The 27166-nt window shown below is 36.7% G+C and overlaps 2 protein-coding genes across 2 annotated transcripts; both read left to right on the top strand.

Moving 5' to 3' along the window:
* The first annotated feature begins 1100 nt into the window (after window positions 1-1100).
* Window positions 1101-2306, top strand: LOC141707884 (protein MIZU-KUSSEI 1-like). Its single transcript, XM_074511309.1, has one exon. The coding sequence runs from the start codon at window positions 1323-1325 to the stop codon at window positions 2106-2108; it is 786 nt and encodes a 261-aa protein (XP_074367410.1). The 5' UTR covers window positions 1101-1322; the 3' UTR covers window positions 2109-2306.
* An 8191-nt stretch (window positions 2307-10497) lies between these two features.
* LOC141706089 (uncharacterized) lies at window positions 10498-24387 on the top strand. The gene is made up of 4 exons (XM_074508922.1): window positions 10498-10577; window positions 10891-10995; window positions 23555-24043; window positions 24152-24387. Exons 1-4 carry the CDS (start codon window positions 10503-10505, stop codon window positions 24263-24265), a joined length of 783 nt encoding a protein of 260 aa, XP_074365023.1. The 5' UTR covers window positions 10498-10502; the 3' UTR covers window positions 24266-24387.
* The last annotated feature ends 2779 nt before the right edge of the window (window positions 24388-27166 follow it).

Raw genomic sequence — 27166 nt, 5'->3', positions numbered from 1 at the left:
ATTTTCTAAGAAAATTAGAATAGCTAGAGAGTAGTAATTGTTTGTTTGATATATGGGTACTTACTTGTTATTGTGAAGTGTAAGTAATTATCAAGGGGAGGTGGGTGAGCAAGTTCCAATATTTGATGGGTATTCAATCTTCCAAGTCAGTTTAACTTCTATTACTTTTGTTAATCAAATAATTTTATCAAATAACAGTTCCCGATGTTTCAAGTTTGTGTGTGTTTTATTGTCAACCAAACGACCTCAAACTATATATTTCCTATATATTTATTGATTTACCTGGATTGAATTGCCCGAGGGCTTGAGCCGTTCCAGGTTTGGTGTTACCAACATGAACAATCGTATGTTGATCCATTTTATGTCGTATTTATTTTCTCACACTTGTATTCTTACTGAAAATCGATATACTCTTCACCTTATTGTTACATGGAGAAACTACGAGAAAAATGGTTAAAAATATAGATGAAACTAGTTGTTACTCAATTGCTATAATATACTATGAATCACCTTAACTATGACCATAACGGATCAATAATGTTGATTGTATTATAGTTTGGCCAAAATTAATATCTTAGACAAGAATGTATGTTATGACAATCGAGAAAAATCGCCTTAATTATGAACGTACCCTATCAATAATGCTTTTAATGTTAAAATGTTATGATCCTGCAGACGTTTCTTAATTAGTTTTCATGAGAGATTATAGTGTTAATAAGGTTTTATAATCGGTGCAGATACGGGTGTTGTCAATTGAGTTGCCGTAGGATTTGGTGTGAAGACTAATCTGGTTCAACTAGCAGTAAGTTAGTTAGCAAGATGAAGATGAATATTCAAGTAAATAAGGTCAAGGAAGGAGAAGAGAATAAAGGGAAGAAAAATGCAGGCACAGAGTGACACCCAGGTGACTCCAAAAAGGAGGTCCCCGCGCGCTCACCCCCTCGTGGGCACTATTATTACGACCAGCCAACCTTGATTCCTTCTCCTTATTATGCCCTCTACTTTTCTTCCCACCCCTCTTTTTCTATCTCATTTCCCTTTATTTGTCCTTCTTAATTACTATTTATTTATTTAAATGATTACTACTCCTAATTTCCTAATCAAGTCCCTCACGTTAATGGAAATCCTCGTTACAATCATCATGCATCTTATCAAACAACACTTAATTATATTACTAATTAATCACAACATTAAGTAATCTATCCTCTCTCTCCACTCCTCTATTTATACTTTCTAAACCCCTCTCCATCTACACACACAAACACGTACTCATTCTAATTTCTTAGTTTCTGCTTTTTCTGTGATATTCATTTTCTTTAAAAATGAGAACCATGATAGACTTGGGAAGCCAAAGAGGCCCAATAGTACTCCACATAATGGACACAGCCACCTCGGTGGACTGCGGTCGCGACGTCCGTCTCCGGAGAACATTCCGTTCACTTATCGAATGCATGGTTCCTGCATGTTGTGGCTTCCAGCCCACGTTATCTGACTACTCCTCTTCCTCACCTACTTCACTCTCTTCCACAAGCAGCATGGACTCCTCCTCCGACTTCTCTTCCAGTTTTAGTAGCTCAACTAGTACTCATGCATCCACAGTTACTGGAACGTTTTTCGGATTTCGGAAAGGCCGAGTGAGTTTTTGCATCCAAGAAGACACAAAAAGCTCTCCACTTGTTCTTCTTGACCTGGGAATCCCAACTTCTTATCTAGCCAAAGAAATGCAATACGGAGTGCTCCGTATTGCACTTGTCGAATGTGAACGTAGGCATCATGTTAAACAAGAAAATGGCCCACTTTTTAGTGTGCCTCTTTGGTCTGTGTTTTTTAATGGTAGAAAGATTGGTTTTGCTAACCGAAGGGTTGCGACTGAAAAAGACGTAAGAGTTTTGAAGCTTATGCAATCAGTCTCTGCCGGTGCCGGAGTTCTGCCGTCGGTGTCAACGAAGGGATATGATGAGGATGATAAATTACATGATCAGAGAATGTATTTGAGGGCTAAGTTTGAGCGGGTTAGCGGATCAGTGGATTCGGAGTCTTTTCATATGATTAATCCGGATGGGAGTTCTTCGGGCCAGGAGCTCAGTATTTTTCTTCTTCGATCATAGATACAATTAATTGTTTTGAAACATCTTGTGATAGTACATGATCAAATGTACACGTATCTAAAACAGTAATTTAGCAAATCACATGTATATATGAAGCTAGATTCTTATATTTAGTGTTAAAGTCGAACATGTTATCTCAGAGTACAGTAAGGACTTTTGTATTGAACAGATCGATGTATATTAAGCTTTTTCACCAGACTCAAATTGAAGTTAATTTGTAACAAAGTAATAGCTTTATTTGTATTCATCTTTGGATTGTTAACCAAATGATTGGCTATATACGGAGTATGAACACTAATTTAAAGTTAGGATGGTACTGGAACTCCATGCAGTCCTAAGTTGTAATTTGCGAACTATCTGATTAAGCATACTTGTAACTTGAAACTCAGACTGGTATATAACCAACTGGATCGAAAGAATTTCATGCATTGGTCTTGTTCCATGTCAGTTGGATTGGGGGTTGAACGGGGACGTTGAACCAATTAGTTGAGGTGATTGTAATGTACAATATGCCACTTCATTGTTGTCAAAAAAGTTTAGAGAAGTAATTGACACAATTCTACAAGTATTTAAATTTGCATACCATATTAGCTAGATTAATTCAAGTGTTTTAGATTGTCGAATGATTCAATATGCGTTATACTTATCAAGTTCTCATGAACTTAAACATTGTGATGATACAGTTTTAGCAATATATGGTAAAGAGTAAAGACTGGGAACTAGCTCCCTAGCTGCGAGTTTCAATGACAATTCATTTTTTATAACCCGATTCCTAGTCAGTTTGTTCCATTTTCTACACCAGTCTGGTATAACTGTATCCATAATTTAATTTGAAGTAATGAAGAGACCGGATTTCTTCTGTTTGCACAAAGAAAGAAAAAGAAAAGAAGAAACAACAGATTCAACCGTGAACCATACATTTTGAGATCAACTTAGATAATAGAGGAAACGAAGATGGGATTGCTTGGCAGGGCCGGCATATGTGATATGTTGGCAAGACAAGATTTATTGTTCTGTCTGTCTTGTCCCCCTGATTATTTCAGATCTACCTCTGAGAACTCAGATATATATGTTGATATTAATCTTAAAATTCTTTTACTATTCTCTTACAGTGATTATAAACTTGCCTAGGCAATTTGCATATATTTACATAATTGAAGTATGTTCCTTGACATTGTTCATGTATCTCACTCAATCTCAATCATAGTGGTGTTTGAGGATGGAATGGTTTTACACAACATTACAAAACTGCATAATACAGGCCTCTGTATCATGGCTACTTTTATGTGTATGTCGTAATGCAAGTAACGGCATCTGTAATACCTATCCTGAATTTGGGTGGTGCGTGTATACAGTCTTCTCGCCAACAGTTGACTGAGACCCCGGCATGCAGTATAATATCAGTGTCCCCTTTGCTCGTTGTCACATCTTCTCAAACTGCAATAATTCATTCTATGCCATTACGGTCATAAAAAATTGTGTAATATGCATGGTCTACATGGAATACATTCACTACAAAAAAATTAGGGTATTTTCAACCAATTAAATTCGACCGCGCGTAAATTCTACTATATTCGGTCGAATTTAGTAGGGGCGGCAAAATTCGACCGATATTCGGTCGAATTTAGCGGCGGTCGAAATAACCCGGTCGAATTTACGGTTATTTTCGACTAACTTCTCTTTTCGGTCGAGTTTAGCACGAGGGAAAAAAATGCGGGAACAATCCTGCCAAAAAAAAAATTCCCGCGTAAAAAATTCCCGCGTAAAAACTTCTCCATTCCAGTAGCCGTTTTCTCCATTGTTTCTCCCTCCATACTTTCTCCCCATTTCACTAATTTTTTTGCTTTTCTACTAAAAATTACTTCTTCATGTGAGCATCTCAAATCTCAAGTAAGTGTAATTCTTTTACAGTTTTTTGTTTTAAATAGTTTAATTGTGATAATCTTTATAAATTTGAGTAGATTAAATGTTTTTTCAAGAATAATGTGATTATTATTTGTTTATTTTTTGTTGACTAATATGGTATTTAATAATGAGATAATCTTAGTTTTCATAATTAAATTGGTAATTTATTTTTATTGATTATTTTGTAGATGACATCTGATCGTAGTTGAATTGGTCGTCATCGATTTAACGAGGCAAAATATTTAACGGAAGATTACAAAAATGGAGTGGATAATTTCATTAAATTTGCTATTGAAAATCTTGATCCCGAAGACAACGGTCTTATAAGATGTCCGTGCAAAAATTGTGGTAATGAGTACTACAAGTATCCTAGTACCGTGAAAGTTGATTTGTATCGACATGGTATTATGCAATAGTATACTAGATGGGATTGTCATGGGGAAAAAGATGTGTTCCGCAACGATGTTGGAACGAGTTTTGGCAATACTAGCTACAGAGATGATGATATGTATGATGCACATGATGATGATTTTGAGGATTGTGAAGATTTTGATGAAGAACCGAATGCAAAAGCAAAAGAATTTTACGAGATGGTAAATACCGCTTCCGAACCAATATATCCAAATAATACCAATTTTACAACATTGGAGTTTGTAATGGAGTTGCTTCGTTGGAAAAATAGGCATAATTGTAGTAATAATGGTTTTGATGACTTGCTACACCTCATTGGATTAGTATTGCCTAATGATCATAAGTTGCCTGAGAAGTACTACACTGTACGAAAGATGATTAGAGGATTGAACATGGAGTATGAAAAGATTGATGCTTGTGAGAATGATTGCATGTTATTCTACAAGGAACACAGTGAGAAGACCAAGTGTGATATATGCAAAAGAGACCGCTACAAAGTGCAAAAAGATCCTAAAAAATAGAAGATCCCGCGTAAGATCTTGCGTTATTTTCCTATTACCACGAGATTGCAGCGTTTATTCATGGCTGAGAAAACTGCAAAATGTATGAGATGGCATCATGATAGAGTTGTTGTTGAAGGTCAATTAAGTCACCCAGCAGATGGAGATGAATGGAAACAATTTGATCGTAGATTTACACGATTTTCAAAGGAGATTAGAAATTTTAGACTCGGACTCTCTACTGATGGATTTGATCCCTTTCGCGATGCTCATGCCAAGGAGTATACTGTATGGCCTGTGGTGATTGTTGTGTATAATCTTCCCCCCTCTATGTGTACTAAGGCTCCATACATGTTCATGCCTCTTCTTATTCCCGGACCAACGGATCCTACAAAAGACTTACATGTTTATCTTAGACCGCTAATTGATGAGTTGAAATTATTGTGGCATACTGGGGTGGAAACATATGACATATATTCACGTACAAATTTTATGATGAAGGCTGCACTTTTATGGACAATTAGTGACTTTCCTGCACTTGCCATGCTGAGTGGGTGGTCCACTAAGGGTACGTGTTTTATTTTATAAACACACACATGTGCACATATTTTATATAATTTCACATATGTTTATTTATTGAGTTTTTCACATATGTTTTAGGTAAGTTGGCATGTCCAGTTTGCATGGGAGAGGTAAAAGCTAAACAACTCAAACATGGTGGTAAATCTACTTTTTATGGCACTGCTCGATATTTTTTAGAAGCAGATGATCCCCTGAGAAGGAGTACAAGGTTTGGAATTATTGAGACCCGATCAGTCTGCGCTCGACATTCAGGATCTTTTGCAAAGACCATGTGCGAGCAGATACAATTCCCCCCTCCAGGAAAGTCAACAAAGAGAAAACCAAGGGATTATGGTGTGACACATAATTGGACTCACAGTGCTCCATTTTTTGAGCTTCCATATTGGGAGACACTTAGCCTTCGTCACAACATTGACATTATGCACACTGAAAAAAATATCTTTGACAACATATTATACACAATTCTTGATGATAGAAAGAAGTCCAAAGATAACACAAAAGCGAGGAAAGATTGTAAAGAATTAAGTGTGCATCGTGATTTGTGGATTCAAGATGATGGTACGGAACCACATGCGCCATACGCTCTTTCCAAAGAACAAATTCATAAGTTGTTCAAGTGGATTGAAGAATTACAACTTCCAGATGGGTATGCCTCAAATATATCAAGGTGCGTAAATTGGAAAAAAAATTGCATTCGCGGGATGAAATCACATGACTGTCACGTCTTCATGCAAAAGTTGTTGCCTATTGTTTGTCGTGACTTACTTCCGAAACATGTAGCTGATCCTATTATTGAGTTGTGCAACTTCTTTCAAGATTTATGCTCGTCAAATCTCAAATACTCAGATTTGGAAAAAATGGAGAAAGATATAGTGAGAATAATGTCAAAACTTGAAACTGTCTTCATTCCAGGGTTTTTTGATCCGATGGAGCACTTGCCACTCCATTTAGCTACTGAGTGTAAGTTAGGGGGTCCGGCTAATGGGCGTTGGATGTATTTTGTTGAGAGATACTTGCATAACCTGAAATTGAAAGTTGGAAACAAAGCTCGAGCAGAAGGTTCCATGGCACAACGCTATATTGAGGAGGAAAGTGTACACTTTTGCTCAGTATTTTTTGATTCAAAAGTTGTGTATGGTCAGTTACGTCAGAATGAGGCACCTCGAAAGTTTCATGATGTCGAATTGTTAGAAGTTTATACATATCCGACACATCCTAGTCTACGAAGTAGAGATAGAATCTTGAACGGTGATGAACATGAACTTGTGGCATACTATGTTCTTATTAATTCGCCGGAAGTTGGAAAGTACTTGCGGTAAGATTTTTCTAAACCCTCTTTACTTCAAAAATTAAGAATTGAGTTTACAACTTAATTTTTCTTATTTTTGAACAAAAAAATGTAGTGGATTCCAGAAGTTAGTGCAACAACATTACCCCCTTCTCAATGACGCCGAAAAAGAACAATACCAAAAAGAAAAATTTAAAGATTGGTTTGAAAGAAGGGTATGTGTTTTGATTTATATATAAACACTTATACACATATTATATATATTTCTCATGCAATCTTTAAATTTATTCTTATATTTATGTATCATGTCACACATGTTTTAGGTACAAGATGATGAAGAGCTCAAAAAGAAATTTGTAGACCTAATAAGATGTCCGATGTTTAAAGTGGAGTCTTATAAAGCGTGCAAATGCAATGGTTACAAATTTAGTTGCGCAAAGGATAAGGAGCTCACTTCACCAAATTCCGGTGTAGTTGTCATCGGTGAGACTTTTACTCATAATATTTGAAACATACTTTTTCTTTATCTTTTAATCCAAATTTTAAACAATTATAATTATAGGGACTTCTTACAATGAAAGTTATGGAAACTATTATGGAAGGGTGGAAGAAATTTTAAAACTCTTCTATCATAATGGACATCAAGTGATTGTCTTCAAGTGTCATTGGTTTGATCATACGACACATGTCAAAGTTGATAGACATCGGATGACTACCGTGGATGTCAAATCAAAACTAAATGCCGACGACGTGTTTGTGTTGGCTAGCCAAGCTCATCAAGTGTACTATGCACCAAATATTTTAAATACAAAATCATCATGGTACACGGTTCTAACAACAAAGAGTCGACAAGTTGATGAAAGTGTGTCAACCAAGAAAAATATCAAAATCATCGATAATGCTTTACAAAATGAAGTGTCAAATGCTTCATCTTCCCATGTCGAAAGTGTTACTATTCGTGATCCTTCAAATTTTTTATTGATTTAAGGATGTTTGAAAATGACTACTCGATACATCATGATGATGAAGAAGAAAGTAAAAACGATAAGGAAGCCGAAGATGAAGACGAAGAAAATGGAACGGAAAATAATGAATTTAGTGATGATGATGACTTGGTGTAATTCATTATTTTTAATAAAATTTGTATCAAAACAATTGCTACTTTATTTATAATTTTTAAATTTGAAATTTAATTAAATGTTTGTAAATTTTTGTAAAGTGGATGATAGTGTTTGTATTTTGGTTGATAACAGGAGGTTTTATACAGAAGCTTAACTGGGATAACACTCTGATTCATTTTTTTCAACCAAACAAGGTCTTATTGCACGACACGGCTAAATTCGACTATTATTAGCCGACTTAGTTTTTAGGTATATACTTTATTTACCCCCAAAATTTCATTTACATCGTTTCCCCTCTTTCTCTTCTTTCTTTCGCGGCGCAGCTAGGGTTTACAAACGATGGCTGAAAGCTCAAATCAGAGGCTGAAACTGGCGAGGCTAAGTACACAGGTGTTCTTTCTCTCTCTCTCTCTCCCACTCTCTCTCTGACTGTTTGTGTGTCTCTCGGACTGTATATATGTGTCACTTTGTTGCTGTTCTCTTTGAAAGAACCCCAAATTAGTATCTGTGTATAGTCAACATATACAGAACATCTGTGTATAGTCAAAGCTGTGGTGGTTGACTCTGTTTTGGCTGCTCAAAAGGCCTTTATTTGTTTTATTAATTGTTGATTTTGGTTTAGTTGTTGTGGTTTTCGAATCTTTCGTGTGGTTTTAATTGTGAATTCTTTAATGGCCATGTGTGATTTAGTGATTTTGGGTGTTTGTTTAAAGTGATTCTGTTAGCAGATATGTAACTGTTTTAGGGCAGACTAAAGATTTGTCAACAACTTTAGGAGTAACTTGTGATTGTTAGTCTGAATTACTGTTATTTATCTGAAAGAACAAGTATGGAGTTCCTCACCTGTAGAAAGGATGGCCATTGAGTATGGTTGGCGAACCAGAGGCTTGTTTGAGAGCTCTACATTTTGAAAACAAGCCTGTGTTTGTAGGATAGTTTTCCCCAAACATGATAGTAGAAAACACATGGCATGTGAAATCCCTCGCATAATCATCCACTTTTATCTCTACAATTTTCCCACTATCCCCAACCACATTCTCCAAAGATTTGATTAGTTTGCTCCCGGACACTAACACTATATTTAGCATGTCCTGCGACCAATTATTACATAACGTATATAATCTCAACTAGTCAATCAATAGATAATATAGCACTAAAGCTTATGAATAAGGAGTACCTTGACTTTGTCTACAAAAAGATTATGAGCAATGTTTTTTCTCTGGTAAGACCAAACTTCCCGATTTGTTGTAATCAGACCTTTGCCTAGTAGAGGCCCCCTATCCTTCTGTAAGTAAGCAGGCTTTCCCAAGTCTAATGTTTTGCTTATATTAATTTCTCTCACCAAGACGGGATCTGCAATATACAGAATTTGTACCTTACCAAGTGCAAAGGTGAAAGTTTTGCCTGCATTGTTGATTTACTAATATGAGTCTTTGACAAAGGTGTTAACTTGTGATTGTTGATTTTCTGAATACTTCCCAATTTGCTTTTGAGTTGCTTGTGTTTAAGAAAGGAACGAGCCCTGAAAACTGACACTAGTATCTATTAGTCTGAATGTTCACTATATTCTTTTTATGCTATAAGACGAGTTAACATGAGATCCTTGTTCCATTGTTATTTTTTTATAGGTGACATGGTCAGGCCCGAATTCGAAGAAGGGTATTGGAGACAAGGGTAAGGGAAACAAGAGGGTCAGGACCAATGAATGGGATGGTGAAGGGCAAAATGCTAGTGCTAAAGAGAGTGATGCAGAAGGGTCCTACAATCTGGAAGAATATATTGAAAAATGTATTAAGCAGAAAATTATATATGAGAGGAAAAGGCGCAGCTGTAGTGATGGGGGTTACAACACAAAACCAGCTCCAGACGCGAAGCCAACACTTCATTTGCTTAAGAATGGAAAAGGGTATTCCTCTCATTTCTCCGTTTTAAATTAATATCTACTTAAATAGTACACCTGAACTAACTCCCTGGAATAACCTATACGGTGACCTAAATATTAGACCTGAACTAAATCATCTCTGTTGTTAATTTATTTCTTTTTTCTTATTACTTTTTTTACAGGTTCATGGAGTCTAAACCCAAGCACCTTTTGAGCTACATTGTGAAGATTAGATTTGATGATAAAACCATTGATACAAAGGGTGCTCAAAGGGAAGCTTTTTTAGATGGTTGTATCGAAGAGTTTAAAGTAAGTAACAACTTGTGTTTTTTTAATTCTCTCATTTTAGTACTTCCTGTCTTGTGAACCGTTTTACAAAAGAGCACTATGGAACATAGGGGCTCTTAACTCTATTCAAGTAACACTACGCGTGGTCTGATTTGCAGGAATATTATAACTATCCCAAGGGTTGTGGACCAGAAACAGGAGATAGAGTTGTGAGAGCACAATTAAAGAAAAATTGGAAGCATATCATTAATCCAGAGAAGGCACGACTGATGGCGCATGTGAATGAATTATTGAAGAGTGGATATCGTGAAGAAGAAATTGATATTAAAGAGTTAAAGCCACATTACTTCTCTCAGCGAGCGTGTAATTCTCTCTGTGCTTATTGGGGAACACCCCGATTTGAAACGAGGTCCAAAAATGGAAAAAAGGGCTAGAAAGATGGTGGAATTTACCTCCCGTACCGGGGCCAAATCATTTGATCAAAGACGGGAGGTATGATTTAGTTGTCTCGTAGTATATGATAATTAGATATCAGATTGAATAACTGCATCCTATGTCCTACACTGCATGAAATATTATATCCCTACAAAATATATTACTTAATTTAAAAAGAAGGGGAAATATATAACATATACTACGTGATACTATCTGCTTAGTTGATTTATTTGTACTGAAATTGACGTTGCAACTTTGATTTATTTAATATTGGTTTGTTATATCAACTATAAGATGATTATGACCTAGGTTTTTGTAATATTAGCTTATTTATCTACATCATCTGATGGGGTTTTTACCTATCTTAAAGGAAATAGATGCTGAAAGAGAGGCAAGGGGCGAAGATCCAATTGGTGAAGAGGAATTCCTGGGTACTGTTTACGATCCTAGTGAACCAGTTGTGAAAAACCTCCAGGTTTCCTCCCATTTTACTAGATGTGTTTATTTTACTAGATGTGTTGAATATTGGTATATATTGATATGTTATGCTTGCCGTGTATTCGGTCGAATATCATCTTATTTGCGTAAATTATAAAGAAAAAGCAAGTAAATATACAGTGATAATAATCTTAATCATCTTTTTTGCGTTAGGTGTGGTTTCTTAAGTATATTTAATCAGGACTATTATTGTTCGTTTGCGTTAGGTGTGGCTGAAATATTACCTGTGAACTAACCAGACAAAGTATGTACACTAGTATGTCCTACCTTTGCAAACTGTTATAAAATGTTCATTGAATTTATTAAAAAAAATCACAAGTGGGCTGAAGACAATGCAAATAATGGCGTTAGAATTTGTTTGGGCAGTAGAAAGTTGCAGAAAAAGAACATAAAGAGGATGGTGCAATGAATTGTAAAGCATTTAGACTTAAAAATATTTTAACTATAAGAATATATTTATAGGCTTAATGTGTAAATTACTGAGGGTAATGTTCATTCTCAGCTAAAGGGTCATGAGATCTGTCCCTCCCTATGTTTATACTGAAAGTGATGCTACACCATATTTGGCAACTTCCTAAACCACATCTTATAATTATGTGTATTTACAACATATATCAGTGGGGCATCAGGGGGAACTTTGAGGGGAAAGAGTCGAAAGACTGCCACATGCATCTCTGCTTAGACACCATACTCTGCTTTGACCAGTTGTTCCGGTCATTAAACTCGTTCTGTGTTCATCGTCCCAGGACTCATATTTGCTATACTTGATTGTATTTGGTTCACGAAACTGGCCATCTACAATATTCATCTGATTGATGAGAGAGTGTCTCAATTTCAGACTCGGCATCCTCTTATCACTTCTGTTAAGGTTTACTCCGGGAAAGTTGCATGTTGCAACAGGGGAATTCGGATTACTTAAAACTTCTTCCTGCAGAATATCTCCTATCCTAGAGAGTATGCTGAATGCTAAATTTGCAAGAACCCGAGAATAAGCCTCTAGGATTGACTGGCCAACATCCTATAAACATGCAAACACATTGTTGTGCCTTAAGTATTAGACCCTCTGAATTATTTGTTCCTTGCATCTTGGCTCCATATATGTAGTTCGTAGTCTGAAACTGGGTCTTGGTTAAAACTTAAAATTCACAATACAGTTTGCCATTTTTGGTTGTTATTCCTAGTGGACTAACAATGAGATTTACAGAAGGGGGGTTGAATGTAAATCTCAAAACTTTTTCTAGTTTTGAGCAGTTTTAAAGGCTTTGTGTTCAAGATAAACAAGTGTGTGAATTGCTTTAAGCTAATACAGACAGATATATATTCAAGCACTAATGTAAAGAACACAACAGACCTTAAAAACTTTTCTGGTGGATTGTTGTTCCACCAGAGATGGTATTTCAGAAAATCTGTGATTCTAGATATTGATCACAGCTGCATCCTAGTACAAACTAGATAATTTTTCTCTCAAGATTTTTCTAAACAGCACTGGAAAAATTCTTATCTAATTACTAGCTGCTACTTGGTTTATATATCACCAAGTTTACAAGTGAAGACAAAGATAAAAATACAATAATAAAATAAGTTCTCCACTTGTTTCTTCTCCATATCACTCAAGTACTTTGTTGACTATTGGCTCTTTGTACTAGAGTAGAACGACTGCTTTTTCTGATGTTCCTGAAATTAGGCTTCCACATTTCAGTTATCTCTGTCAACCCATGTGCCTCTGTCTGCTGTTATAACTACCACTTATCAACTGCTATTTAACAGAACATCCGTTGAAGCCTTCATCCGTTGATGGCTTTATCCGTTGATGTGTTAGCAGTTGAAGCTCTATCCGTTGAAGCTTTAGAGACATCCGTTGAAGCTTTGTTTCTCATCCGTTGAAGGTCTTTAAGATATCCGTTGATACTACTTCATTTATACAAAATTACAAGGCATGAAATATTTACAATTGGCCTTCCTATTTGCATATCTTCTAGTAGTCAACATGACTTATATTTTCTCTCAACTTCTAAGAATTATATCTTAAATACAGAGACTGAAATGTGCTACAACACTAGACTTATTTCTAAGTAAAGCTGCACCATCAACGGATAGCCAAAGTGGTCTTATCCATTGAGGCTACAAACACTAAACTTCTACTTAAGTGTTTTGTTAAACATATCATCAAACTAATGCACATATATTCCTAACAATCTCCCCCTATTTATGTCTATAAGAATTATAGACATAAATTCAGGGTTAACTTGATGATAACAAAACACTTAACAAATATATGAATTGAAACTAAGTAGAAATTTAAAAGTGCTGCAAAAGTGTATGTACTAGGAGGTAATTGAAGATTTACAGAATTTCCAAGGGTGCTCCTCTAGTCTGAGCAAATCATCTTTTTCTTCTTTGTTCCCTTGTTTTCTTTCCTAGCCCTTTGTCATTTTCCTCAATTTGGAGTTGGAGTTGTCTGTAGAATTCAGCTTCATCTTCATCACTGATATCCAACTTAGATTGCATTTTCCTTGAGAGTTTCATTGCTGGCAATCTTGAGTTGGTCTTCAAGTCTGAAAAATCTTCTGACTCCTTTATCATCTCTAAATTCCATCAACCAATGAGGTGATTTGTGGATTGTAATTCCCCTTTCTTGAATGAGTAAAGTTCTGGGCAAAGCATTGGGCTCCCTCCAAGTTTTCCTTATGTTGGCAATCTTGTTGAGAATTTCAGTCTTGGCAGTCCTGGTAAAGCCAGAATCCTTTTGTATGGCTAAAAAGACTCTGATCAAGGTAGAGTAGCCTTCATTCAGAATCCTGTAGAGAGGCCATGTTCTTTCCCCAGCTCCTTTGTATCTGAACACCAATCTCTCTGGTAGCTGTCTGTAGGCAGCTATTCCCCTTACATCCTCCAGCTCATCCAGATAGAGTTCAATGTCTGAAATTTCTTTTATGTCACAGATGTGAACATAATCATCTTTAGAAATGGGTGGCTTAGGCTTAGGTTTTTGTTTTTTAGTGAATTTCTTAGAGGTTAGGGGAGGTGTAGATTTGGATTTTCTTTTCTGTTTCTTTGGTAGTGGAAGAGTGGTTAAAAAGGTAGGCAATTTGATGGTGTCCCAATCAATAGGTTCCTCTTTTGGGATGATTAGTTCACCATGGATGTTTATAGTGGGATCAGCAACACAAGGTTCAGGTATGGAAGGTAGTGGTTTAGATATTGATTTAGTTTCTTCAGTGTTATCTTCACTCCTTCTATGTGCCTTGGCCTTTCTTCTGTTTCCCTTCTGCCATTCCTCTCTTTCCTCCATACTCTCACCAAATATAATCCCAAAAACCTCATCTAGGTTTGCAATCTTGTCTTCACCCCTGACTTCAATTCCTTTCTCTCCTTCAACTTGACTTGACTTTAGCTGTTGTTCAAGCTTTGCTTGTGCTCTTTTGTCAGCCTTGAGTTTTTCAGCTTCTTTCTTCAACCTTTTGGTTTCTTCCCTCTTGGCCTTTGGAAATTTGGGATGTCCTTGCATCACACAGATACTCTTTCCCTCTCTAAAGATAATGGCCATTTTCATTCTTTCAACTATGTCCTTGGTCTCCTTGTGCTTTTTGATGTTAGCACCCAAAACTTTGTCTTCATCAGGCTTTGGAAGAGGAAAGTCCACTTCTTTCATCTGAGCAAAGTCTAGGGGGTTCTTTGTGGAGTCCTTGTTGGATCTAGTGTTCGGCTTGAGAACTATAGGTTTTAGATTCTTGAAAGAAGTCTCTCCAACCTTATTCCTCCTTTCTGGCTTCTGCTCCATAATGATTGGTTCAACCTTATGCTATGTTTCACAGATTTTGATGTATCTTGTGTTGAGCCAAACACTTGTTGCACCCTTTCATCAATTCTCCTCCTTTGCTCTTTCACTTGAATTTCAGCTGCTGCTAGCTGGATTAGGTCAATTCCATCAGGCTTTCCTTTGATTTGCATAATTGGAGAAGTAGTGATGGCAGGAACTAGCACTTTAGATATCTGGATTTTTGTAGATGGCTCTCCTTCCCCTTCCCTTTTTCTCTCCCCCTTTTTGTTATCATCAAGGAGAGGGGTCAAGCCTTGTGCCTTTGCTAGCTGCATAAGTAGACTTGTTTGAGATTGTTGGTTGTGAATAATGGTGGCCACAGAATTTTCAATAACTTGGACTCTGTCTTCTAACTTAGCCAGCCTCTTTTCAGTATTTGAATCCTTTTTCAATCTCAACAATAAGTCCTTCATTGTACCATAGGGCATGACTGAATCCAATTTTTCAGAATTGTAGGATTTCAAGTCAGCAATATCCTTCTTGAGTTCATCCACACTCAGATTCTGTCTGACTTGCTGCAACTTCATGAGATACAGTGAGTCTAGGTGAGCTGTAAGGATTGCCTTGGTACCAGAATGTGAAGTTTTCTGAATGGCCTGTTGGATAGTACTGATTTGTTTGACTAAGGAGACATTGAATTGCCCTGATGTAGACTCCTTTGTCAAGGCCCATTCAGGTAAATTTGGAATAGAACTAGGGCTTTCATCTCCCCCTAAGTTCATGCTTCCATCAAAAGAAACAGAGTCATCATCATCAGAATTTACTCCAAATTCCTCAGATGACTCACCAGCTGTAGAAGGCATCTTGTTAATAGCAGCTTTATCCCTTTGAAGAGATTCTGTTGTATGTACTAGATGTAGTGTCTTTTCTGCCTCCTCATTGCCCTGAGCAGCCAACAACTGATAGGCTGACACAGGATGAGTAAAAGTGTCAGCATCCAAGGAAATGTTATCAATTACAGCTTTGTAATGTTGCTGAAATTGTCTTTCCTTTTCAGCATCATCCACAATCATTGACTCACTAGCAATGGCTGGATCCACCCTTATATCTGCTGTACCTGCCTTTCTCTCTTTTTCTCTATATTCTTGCATCAGGGGCTCCCCCTAGCTCACACTCCTCACTTCCTCACCTTCACCTACTAAGGTGGTACTCCTCTCACTTACTTTTGCCATGCTGGAAGAAATAGCATGCATATTTGAGCTCTCAATCTCTCCTTTTGCCTGGGTGCAACCCAGCCTCTCACTCAAATTGTCACTCCCTTCCCTCAGTCCTAAAAGTGATTGTACAGTAATCATGTCTTCGACACTTGGAATTGTTTCAGTTGTGTGTGTAGAGACTATCAACGGATATGAAATAGCCGTTGAAGGTGACACTGATGGTATCAACGGATAACTGTTGTTCAGCTTATCCGTTGAAGAACAACCACTTGTCAACGGATGAGTGATATCCGTTGAAGAAGGAAAAGAAGTAGAAATTGAAAGTGATATAACTGTTGAATCTGTGTGGATTGATTTGAGTTTTGGTGACACAGATCCTTCAATTACATCTGAAAGAATTTGCGGGTGATCCAACAAATCATCTAAAAGATGATGATCACCTGTATTTGAGTGGGGCTCCTCCCTGAGTTGTAAAGAGGGAGAATCAGGAATTGATGGGAATAACATATCCACATCCAGAGATGGTGATGAAGTGTGTGGTGATTGATGTGTGTTAATTGTGAGAGAATGGGGTTGTGACTCCACATTTGTTGGAGCCACATCAAACTGAGTTTGAGAAGGCATAGATACAGATGGATGTATCTGTGCAGTGTGTGCACCCTGTGTAGAAGATTGGGTTCTAGCCCTCTTTCTTCTAATAAAAGCTTTTGGCGGTGAGTGTTTGGCTTCTGTGTCCCTCCCTTGTTTGATCTGTGTTCCTGGTTGGGAACTATTTTCAATAGTTACATCCTTTTGGGAGAATGCAGCTAGGGATGTGCTAGTAACCTTTTCAACCACCACAGCTTTTTGAGAAACTGTGGTTTGGCTAGCTTGGGAAACACTTATCTCTCCTTCCTTATCCTGGGGGTTTCTTTGATGTTCACCCCTCCCCTCACCACTCACACCCTGTTCACTCCCCTCAGGGTTAAGGGTAGGTGTTACAACTATTGTCTTTTGAGAAACAACAGAGGTGGTTTTCTTTGTCTTTGATTTTGAAAGTTTAGTTTTGGTGACCTTGGTAGGAATCTATTGGGGCATTGTCACAGATTCCATGGGCACACTAGAAGATAAAGAAATAGAGGGGTTGGAAGAAGTAGGAGTTGTAGAAACAATTACCTCACTTACCTGAGGTGCATCCATGATTGGTAAATATACCAATGGTACACTGCTGTTGAGATCCATTCTCAATAAATCTGCAAGAACTCTTTTCTCTTGTGCCCAGCACTTGAGTTTGTTATTCTCATTGGTTATGACCAAACCTTCAGCAACATGGTTAGCCAATAACATAAAGAATCTAGCATAATAGATGTTATTAGGTCTATTAGCTTTGTTACCTAATCTAGTACCCAATTCTAGCATAACATAATTGCTAAAGTTAAAATACCTATCAGAAACAAGCATATAGAGCATATTAACAAGAGATGAAGTTATGGCATCAAAATTACTAATTTTCCCAGAGAAAACCTTGATAAAGGCATCCCCAAGAAAACTCCATTCTTTCCTAAGGCCTTTTCTTTTAATACTCCCTAAACTAGCAGAGTTAAGAGAATAACCTATGGAATCTAACATGCTGGATACATCATTATCAGTGTGTGGTGTCATGGCATTGTTCTCAGGCAATTTAAAACATGCTAGTAAATCATCACAGTTAACACAGTGATTTTTACCTTTGAGAGTGAAAGAGATGGTCATATCTATGGAGTTGAACTCAGCAGTTGTCCAAATCTCCTCAACTACTTCACAGTAAATCGTTGGGGCTTCCAGCATTGCATAGCTAAGTTTACAGTTTTTGATGAAGTCCATCATTTTGTGATAATCTGAGTGGGCTTCATTCTTTGCTACCAAAGCTATGAAATTATTCTTCTCATAGATGAACCCAGATTGAGACATAATTTTTACTACTGGTGCCATTGTTGTAAGTAGAAATTGCAGAGAATAACTTGAAGGTTTTGCAGAGAGTAAATGGTAAAAGCTTTGAAGTTTCAAGAAAGCGTAAAGTAAAAATGAAAAATCAGAAGGGCTTTTATACTTTCTCAAATTAAAAAGCATAAATAAAAGATTAAACAATAAATATATGTAAGTGAGTTTCAGCCGTTTAAGAATAAACTGTAAGTATTCTAAAAACTACCTTTAAAACAAATACATACAGCTGTATGTATGAGTATCAACGGTTAAGAAAATAGAATCAACGGCTGTAAGACACCTGAATCGACTGATGTGACATTTCAACGGATAAAGTAAATTGTCATCCGTTGAAAAGTACTACAGTTTTATCTGTTGACGGATAAAAATTTCCAGAAATGTATATGTCTTTCAACGGATAATGAACATCCGTTGATGGAACAATTTTGACTTTCAACGGATAGGAAATACCCGTTGATGGAATAATCTGTGTTAAAAAGTCAAATTTGTTCTAGCAACTAATACATTTCAGGCTTCAATTCAAATTGCAATTAGGACATAAATTTTATGAGTAATTAAGCATACCTAGCTCACTTACCAATCTTGTGAATGTTGATTCATCAAGTGGCTTGGTAAATATGTCTGCAATTTGTTGTTCACTTGGAACAAAATGTAGTTCCACTGTACCATTCATGACATGCTCTCTGATGAAGTGGTACTTGATATCAATGTGCTTGGTCCTTGAGTGCTGCACAGGATTCTCTGTTATGGCTATGGCACTTGTGTTGTCACAAAAGATAGGAATTCTATCAACATGAAGTCCATAATCAAGGAGTTGATTCCTCATCCATAACACTTGAGAGCAGCAACTTCCAGCAGCAATGTACTCAGCCTCAGCTATAGAAGTAGAGACTGAATTTTGCTTTTTGCTAAACCATGATACAAGCTTGTTTCCCAGGAATTGGCAGGAGCCTGTTGTACTTTTCCTGTCTATTTTGCAACCTGCATAGTCTGCATCTGAATAACCAATTAGATCAAAGCCAGATTCTCTAGGATACCAAATACCTAAATTTGGTGTACCCTTGAGATATCTAAAAATCCTCTTGATAGCAATTAAGTGAGACTCCCTAGGATCAGCTTGAAATCTAGCACACAGACATGTAGCAAACATTATATCTGGTCTACTGGCAGTTAAATATAAAAGTGAACCAACCATGCTTCTATAACTTGTAATGTCCACAGACCTTTCAGTCTTATTCAATTCAAGTTTGGTGGCAGTGGCCATGGGAGTTTTTGCAGATGAACATTCCATTAAGTCAAACCTTTTTAGAAGATCATGAATATATTTAGTTTGACTAATGAAAATTCCATCACTAACTTGTTTAACTTGTAAACCAAGAAAATAGGTTAGTTCTCCCATCAGGCTCATTTCATACTTACTTTGCATTAGCTTAGCAAACTTTTTGCAAAGTTTATTATCTTTAGAACCAAATATTATGTCATCTACATAAATTTGAACAAGTATACTAGAGCCATTAACATTCCTAAAGAAGAGAGTTTTATCAATAGTACCTCTAGTGAAGTGATTCTCCTTAAACTCAGTGAGCAGGGAGAAATCTCCTGTCATGTGTCTTGAACAGCCACTGTCCAAGTACCATAGATCTCTTCTTTTTCCCTGCACACCATAAAATCAATCAAGTTGATTTTGGTACCCAAGTTTCCTTGGGTCCATTCTTGTTAGCCTTTCTCCCAGACTTCATTCCTCCTGCATCTTTAGACTTAGGTAACTTTGAGTCAACCTTGATCTTAGATGTAGTTGGTTGAGGTGTAGGGTTAGTCACAGAATCATTTAGCACATTTGGAATTTGATAAGGCATGGATTGTGCAAGCATGTTATTCCATATTGGCATATTGTATGGCATTTGAGGCATACTAAATGCAGCAAGATAAGGATTGTTAAAATATGGCATGTTTGCAAAATGTGCATAAGGATTCTGTTGAGACATAACAGGCATAACATGCAGAGGTGATGCAGACATATTAGGCATGGAAGAGGGCACAGGTATGGGAGTTTTCTTAATAGATTTGCAATTAGCAGATAGATGATTAACACTACTACAATGCACACAGCTTTTTCTAGGAGCATACTTATCAGGTGTGTAATTGTTATGTTTGTTAACCCCTACCTTCCCATTTCTATTAGATTTCCTTTTAGTTTCCTTTTTATCCTCAACCACTTTGAGCCTATTCTTTAACTGTTCTAAGGTCATGTGTCCTATATTCACCTTACTGAAATCTTTGGATGTGCTTACTTCTTCTTTGACAAAGTTCTTGGAAGTTGAACCAAACTTTTTGTTGAGTTTCTTTAGGTTTTCACTTTTAGAAACATCTGCCTGTTTTAATTGAGGAACCTTCAACGGATGCTCCTTTTCTTCCTTCAACGGATAACTTTCATCATCCGTTGATTCCACATCCGTTGACAGCCCATCAATTAATTCCAGTTTCTTTTTGTTTTTATCCCAGGCAGTCTCACAGAATGATTCAATTCCTTGGACCTTGGAAATTTGAGCACTAACATCCCTAGATGTCTTCCAGGCTTTAATCACCTCTTGCTCTCTCTCTAATTGATTGAAAAGTATTTCTACTTTCTTGACAGATTCAGCTAGTTCATTTTCAACAGATATACAATGTAGCTTAGTTTTCTCTAGGTCAATCAACTTATCTTCTAACACAACATTTCTATTACTTAAAAACAGATTGTTCTCTTTAATCCTACTATTTTCTTTAGCAAGAGATTTAAGAGACACACGCAAATGATATAATTCAGTAGACATGTCATTAAAAGCATTATTGCACTCTTCTTTAGTAAGCTGTGTTAAATCAGTAGTGATTACCTGGTTGCTTGATGAACTAACTTCATTTTCCTCAGAATCAGCCATGAGAGCCAAGTTGACATATTTCACATCTTCATCCTCTTCTTCTCTATCAGCTGCCCAGTCTTTTTCTTGAGTAATGAAAGCCCTCTCCTTTTGCTTGAGCAGATCAAAATATTTCTTTTTGTAATCTACTTGGTCAAATTTCTTTTTTTCAGAAGTTGGCTTTTTGCACTCACTTGCAAAGTGTCCACTTATACCACAATTGAAACACTTGAACTTGGATTTGTCCACCATGTTCTTATGAGGTTTAGTGGCTCTAGTGTTTTTCCTAAATTTCATCTTTGCAAATCTCCTGGACAGAAATGCAAGATGCTCATCAATACCATCAGAGTCATCTTGGCTGGAGTTGTCTTCATTCTCAGCAACTTGCTCCTTACCCTTGCTTGATTCTGATTTGCTTGTGCCATCTTTGGAGTTTGATGTAGATCTCACAGTTTCTTGTCTGCATTCTTTCTCATTTTCAGCTACCAAGGCAATTGAACCTCCTTTCTTTCTTCCCTTCTCCAATACCTCATCCTGTTCCAGCTCTAGTTCATAAGTCTTCAAGATTCCATATAATCTTTTAAGAGTGAAGTCCTTATAATCTTGAGAGTTTCTCAAGGAGACAGTCATGGGTTTCCATTCCTTTGGCAAGGATCTTAAAAATTTAAGATTTGAATCCTTCACCTGGTACACTCTACCATACAACTTCAGTCCATTCAACAGCTTTTGGAATCTATTAAATGTGTCATTTAAAGATTCATTTTCTTCAAAATGAAAATACTCATACTGTTGAATGAGAAGCTGCATTTTGTTTTCTTTTACTTGTTCTGTACCTTCACACAGTAGCTGAACTGTGTCCCAAACCTCTTTGGCAGTTGTGCAATTTATCACATTATCAAACATATCCTTGTCAAGACCATTAAACAAAATGTTCATAGCCTTCTTATCCTTGTGGAATTCTTCTGTGTCTTCCATTGTCCATTCTGCTCTAGGTTTTGGAATGGATTGACCAACAGCAATTGTGGCCGTAGCAACTGTGGCTACTTTGTGGGGAATGTGAAGACCATTCTCAATGCAGTTTACATAACCTTCATCTTGGGAGAGTAGATGAAGGTGCATTTTCACCTTCCAATGGTGATAACTGTCTTTGTCAAGAACTGGGATTTTTACTCCAATATCCTTCTTACTCATCTTTGTTAGTTTCCAAGATCTTTAAACTCTTTGTGTGTCAAGAGCTTGCTCTGATACCAATTGTTATTCCTAGTGGACTAACAATGAGATTTACAGAAGGGGGGTTGAATGTAAATCTCAAAACTTTTTCTAGTTTTGAGCAGTTTTAAAGGCTTTGTGTTCAAGATAAACAAGTGTGTGAATTGCTTTAAGCTAATACAGACAGATATATATTCAAGCACTAATGTAAAGAACACAACAGACCTTAAAAACTTTTCTGGTGGATTGTTGTTCCACCAGAGATGGTATTTCAGAAAATCTGTGATTCTAGATGTTGATCACAGCTGCATCCTAGTACAAACTAGATAATTTTTCTCTCAAGATTTTTCTAAACAGCACTGGAAAAATTCTTATCTAATTACTAGCTGCTACTTGGTTTATATATCACCAAGTTTACAAGTGAAGACAAAGATAAAAATACAATAATAAAATAAGTTCTCCACTTGTTTCTTCTCCATATCACTCAAGTACTTTGTTGACTATTGCCTCTTTGTACTAGAGTAGAACGACTACTTTTTCTGATGTTCCTGAAATTAGGCTTCCACATTTCAGTTATCTCTGTCAACCCATGTGCCTCTGTCTGCTGTTACAACTACCACTTATCAACTGCTATTTAACAGAACATCCGTTGAAGCCTTCATCCGTTGATGGCTTTATCCGTTGATGTGTTAGCAGTTGAAGCTCTATCCGTTGAAGCTTTAGAGACATCCGTTGAAGCTTTGTTTCTCATCCGTTGAAGGTCTTTAAGATATCCGTTAATACTACTTCATTTATACAAAATTATAAGGCATGAAATATTTACAATTGGCCTTCCTATTTGCATATCTTCTAGTAGTCAACATGACTTATATTTTCTCTCAACTTCTAAGAATTATATCTTAAATACAGAGACTGAAATGTGCTACAACACTAGACTTATTTCTAAGTAAAGCTGCACCATCAACGGATAGCCAAAGTGGTCTTATCCGTTGAGGCTACAAACACTAAACTTCTACTTAAGTGTTTTGTTAAACATATCATCAAACTAATGCATATATATTCCTAACATTGGTGTTATGCTCTATCAACACTTGAATTTTATGGTTGATCTTTTATCTTTTACAGATGTAGTGATATCTTGATAAGCAGATTAATTGTGTATTGGATATGTCTGCGACATTTTTGTATGTTACATATGCATGAAAGTTTTTTTTGGGGGGGGGGGATGATGATGAAGAATATCAATTTTAATCAAGCATTAAGTAAACAGTTTGTGGTTAATTTTTACTACCAATAAAATGTGAGATACATATAATAGTTTGTGGTAATAATTAACAGCTTTATGCAATTGTGACATAAAGTTGAGCGATTTTGTAATGATCACTATGCTATTTACAGTGAACATGAATCCTTATGCCCCATTAAAATATGTACAATATTATGTTATTGCAATTCGGGGTTAGGTTTGATTCGAAGTATTGCATATTTCAGGAAAAAATGAAAACTTTGCTTGCTGCTAAAGCTGAATCACCTGAGTTGTCATCTGGTGATCAACCGCCATCCCCTCGAACCAGAAAAGAAATTCGGAGGAAGAAAGAACTCGAAGTGTTGATTCAAGCTAAGCCTCCGAACAAGGGGATCGTCTTTCTTCATCCCCGTGAAACACTGCCAGAGCTTATTGGAGCAGAGAAAGCATCACAGTGGATCAGCAGAGAAATGTCTAGAAATTCTCAAGTTCGAGCTAGTGTTCCAGATGAGATTTGTTTGAGGATGGTAAAGATTTTAGATGAAATGAAGGAGATGGTCCAGTCCTTGCCTATGCGTGAAGTGAAACAATCTGTTTTGGATGAAAATGTGCGTAACTTAGCTGTTGCTGCATTTTCGGACCCAAGTCAACATGTATTGCAGGCATATTATGCACAGGCAGCTAACAGTTTGCTTCCTCTAGTGTTGAAGGACAATGATAAAATCATTGCGGAGGTATAATTTTACAGTGGTTATGTCGTATAATTTTACAGTGGTTATGTAGCATAATTTTCCAGTGGTTCTGATATGAAACAGTTTTTTAATAATTGCATTATTTTCCAGGAGAGTCTAGTAGAGAAGGATACTGCGATGGACGGCACAAAGGCTGTGAAGGTGGATGACATGGACGACTTTGAAAATGAAGATCCACTCGCACATATGTATCCTCTCCTTTAGGCCTTACTGCCTTATTTTGGACTTATCTTTTGCAAAATTCAGTTCAAGCATGTAATAAAAAATATTAAGCGGTGTATGTAATGAAAAGTACTGGGATGATTTAGCGGTGTATGTAATGAAAAATACTGGGATAATTTAGCACTTTTCTTTATTAATTGTAATTTTACTAATGGTTACATGTTTGTATTTTTATCATTTTTGAATGCTTACTTGGGGATTATAATTGCAAAATGAGATGTGAGTGGTATTACTATAAATAGGTAGCAAATTTGTAAGTTGCATATTTAATTTGATTGGAAAGCAATTAAAGCTTTAGCATGTTAAATACGACTGAACTTAGACTAATATAGCTTGAAAAAAAATCTGGTATATTATATTCGACCAGAAAAAGTAAATTTTATAGCTAAAATCAACCAAAGCTGGTCGGATTTTTAATGACAATATGTGGTCGAATATAGTGTGTGACCATATCAGGTCGAATTTATATTTAACCAAAGATAGTCGAATTTGGTATCTGACTATATTAGGTCGAATTTAGGTACGACCAGATTTGGTTGAATTTAGTATTTTGGCGGGATTTTTGATTTTTTTTTAAAATAATTTGAAATTTCATTCAAAAAATTGCAAAGTAAATTAACACAAAAAATAGTCGAATTTAGGGTGGTCGAATTTAGTCGGTCGAATTTAGGGCGGTCGAATTTAGATAAATTCGACCGGATTTGTCATTTTCGACCAGCCTCTGTTCGACCAACACAATGCCGGTCGAATTTTTCGGTCGAATTTAGCTAAATTCGACCGAAAAAATTCGGTCGAATTTAGCCGAATTTCTTGTAGTGATTGTCTATTTATTATTACAACTTATTTATGAATCTATTTGGAAAAATGATATCTAAAACCTATCAGACTGCAAGATGTGGACATGCACACGGTAGGCTCAGTTGTTATCAGGCGACACAGGGATCGCGGTGGCCACACCACACCCATTTGACTAATCACGCTCATGCTACATTTCAATCCTCTCTTCCATCCATCTCGTACACAAATACTTTCATCATCTTAACTTCATCTTCCCCGCTTTCACTCAAATTTCATTAAAGTCTGTTACAAATATTAAAGACAGGGGGGCCGGTTCTAAGAAAAGTTAGATGGAGCTTGACTTTATGTTCTGATTGTTTCGTTTAAACATCTACGGAGTGCCAAGTTTGTTACAGAAATTGCTTCTAGAATCTAGATATTAATCCAGGATTTGACTCTCCAATCGTGTGCTTCTGCTTAGCGCACTACATGGTTAAATTAAGGTCTCTGTTGTATCTACCACTAAAACAAATCTGGCCATTTACGACGGTTTTTTTTGAACTGAAATCGTCATAATTGAGTCATTTACGACGGAAAAAAATCATCGTTTTTTGTCGAGTAGTAAGTTCGTTTTTTCGTCACAAAATAAAATTGCGTCGCAAGTTAGAAAGTAGGGGCCCACATACTCAATAAAATAATAAATCTACTTACGACGGAATATTTCTTCGTAAGATACCAAAATACGACGAAAAATAACATCGTAAGTTTTGTACTTACGACGGAAAAACGTCGGATATTACTTTACAGGACCCACTTTTAATAAGATAAAACATAAGTTTACGACGGAAAAATGCGTCGTAAGTTAGAAATTTCCGACAGAAAAAACGTCGTATTTTAGAGGGTGGGGCCTACAAGCTTGGAAAATGAAAATTCAAAAAAATAAATATGAAAATGTCTACATTACGACGGAATATACGAAGAACAACTGTCGTGAGTTTGTTTTCCAGAATAACCAAATACTGATTTTCCAGTTTTCAGCCTTTTCGGATTTCAAATTTGATCATAAACATGTACAATCACAAATACCGATCTACATACAATCATAGCTCAATCCGAAACCAAAATCAAATAACAAGCAATCATCCACACAATTGAATAAATCTAAATTTAGAAACATCTATGAATTTTCTTCCGTAATCACAAATTAACTGGATTTTTACAATTTTTTTTTGGGTAAATGAGGTCTAGCCTCGTAAAATATAATAAGAGAAAGAATATACAAAGAGAAATGCTAGAATTCTCATCTCTCAGAACAAGCCTCTAAGAGACAAAAAACTAGCATAAAAAGAAAATAGATATACAACCAATAATAGAACCAAAAGAGAGGCCCCAAAACATAACCAAAACCATCTAAAAAACAAACCAAAAATGTCTGGAACTCCAAGTGTCAAGCAAAGAATGACCTCGAAATAAATCCAAGGAAATCAGAAAAAGACGGGAGCTCCACCCACAAAATCTGCAGGTCCAGAAATAAAATCCCCAGATTGTGCTTACTGGAAAACCAGTGAAACTCCAGGGCCTCCCAATCTGAAGAACCAAAGCCGCATAAGTCTTCAAAAACCCACAGAGATTACAGCACCACACCTTAGACACCAAGCAATCCCATCCCGAAAACCAGCTGCTCGCAAACTCTTGGAAACAAAACACACAGAACCCAGCTTGAGAGCTCCAAAAACTGCTACCTCCGACTCCTGCACCCGACCTAAAATTACCCTTAACCCTCAATCTCTTCGAACACTCAAACCAACCCCCCTCCTACGCAAAAAACTACCCAAGTCAATGCTCAAAAAACCCAGCTCCAGAATGCCTAAATCCACTAAAAACATTAAACCAAAACTCCCCCCTCGAAAACCAGAGACATCGCACCCTCCTCTCCTTACACCAACTAAATCAAACCACCACACACCCAACTTCCCAAGCAACAGAGAAGCAGACCCCTCAAAAACCCCCTTGGGAATCCACCAAACCCAATAATTCTACCCAAGAAAAAATGACCCTCCCAAGAACACACACACACACACCCACACACCCAAACACCCACACATT

Source organism: Apium graveolens, chromosome 2 (assembly GCF_009905375.1).
Source record: "Apium graveolens cultivar Ventura chromosome 2, ASM990537v1, whole genome shotgun sequence".
Lineage (NCBI taxonomy): Eukaryota > Viridiplantae > Streptophyta > Magnoliopsida > Apiales > Apiaceae > Apium > Apium graveolens.
The sequence above is the reverse complement of the archived record's forward strand: the minus strand, read 5'-3'. Positions and strand labels throughout refer to the sequence as shown.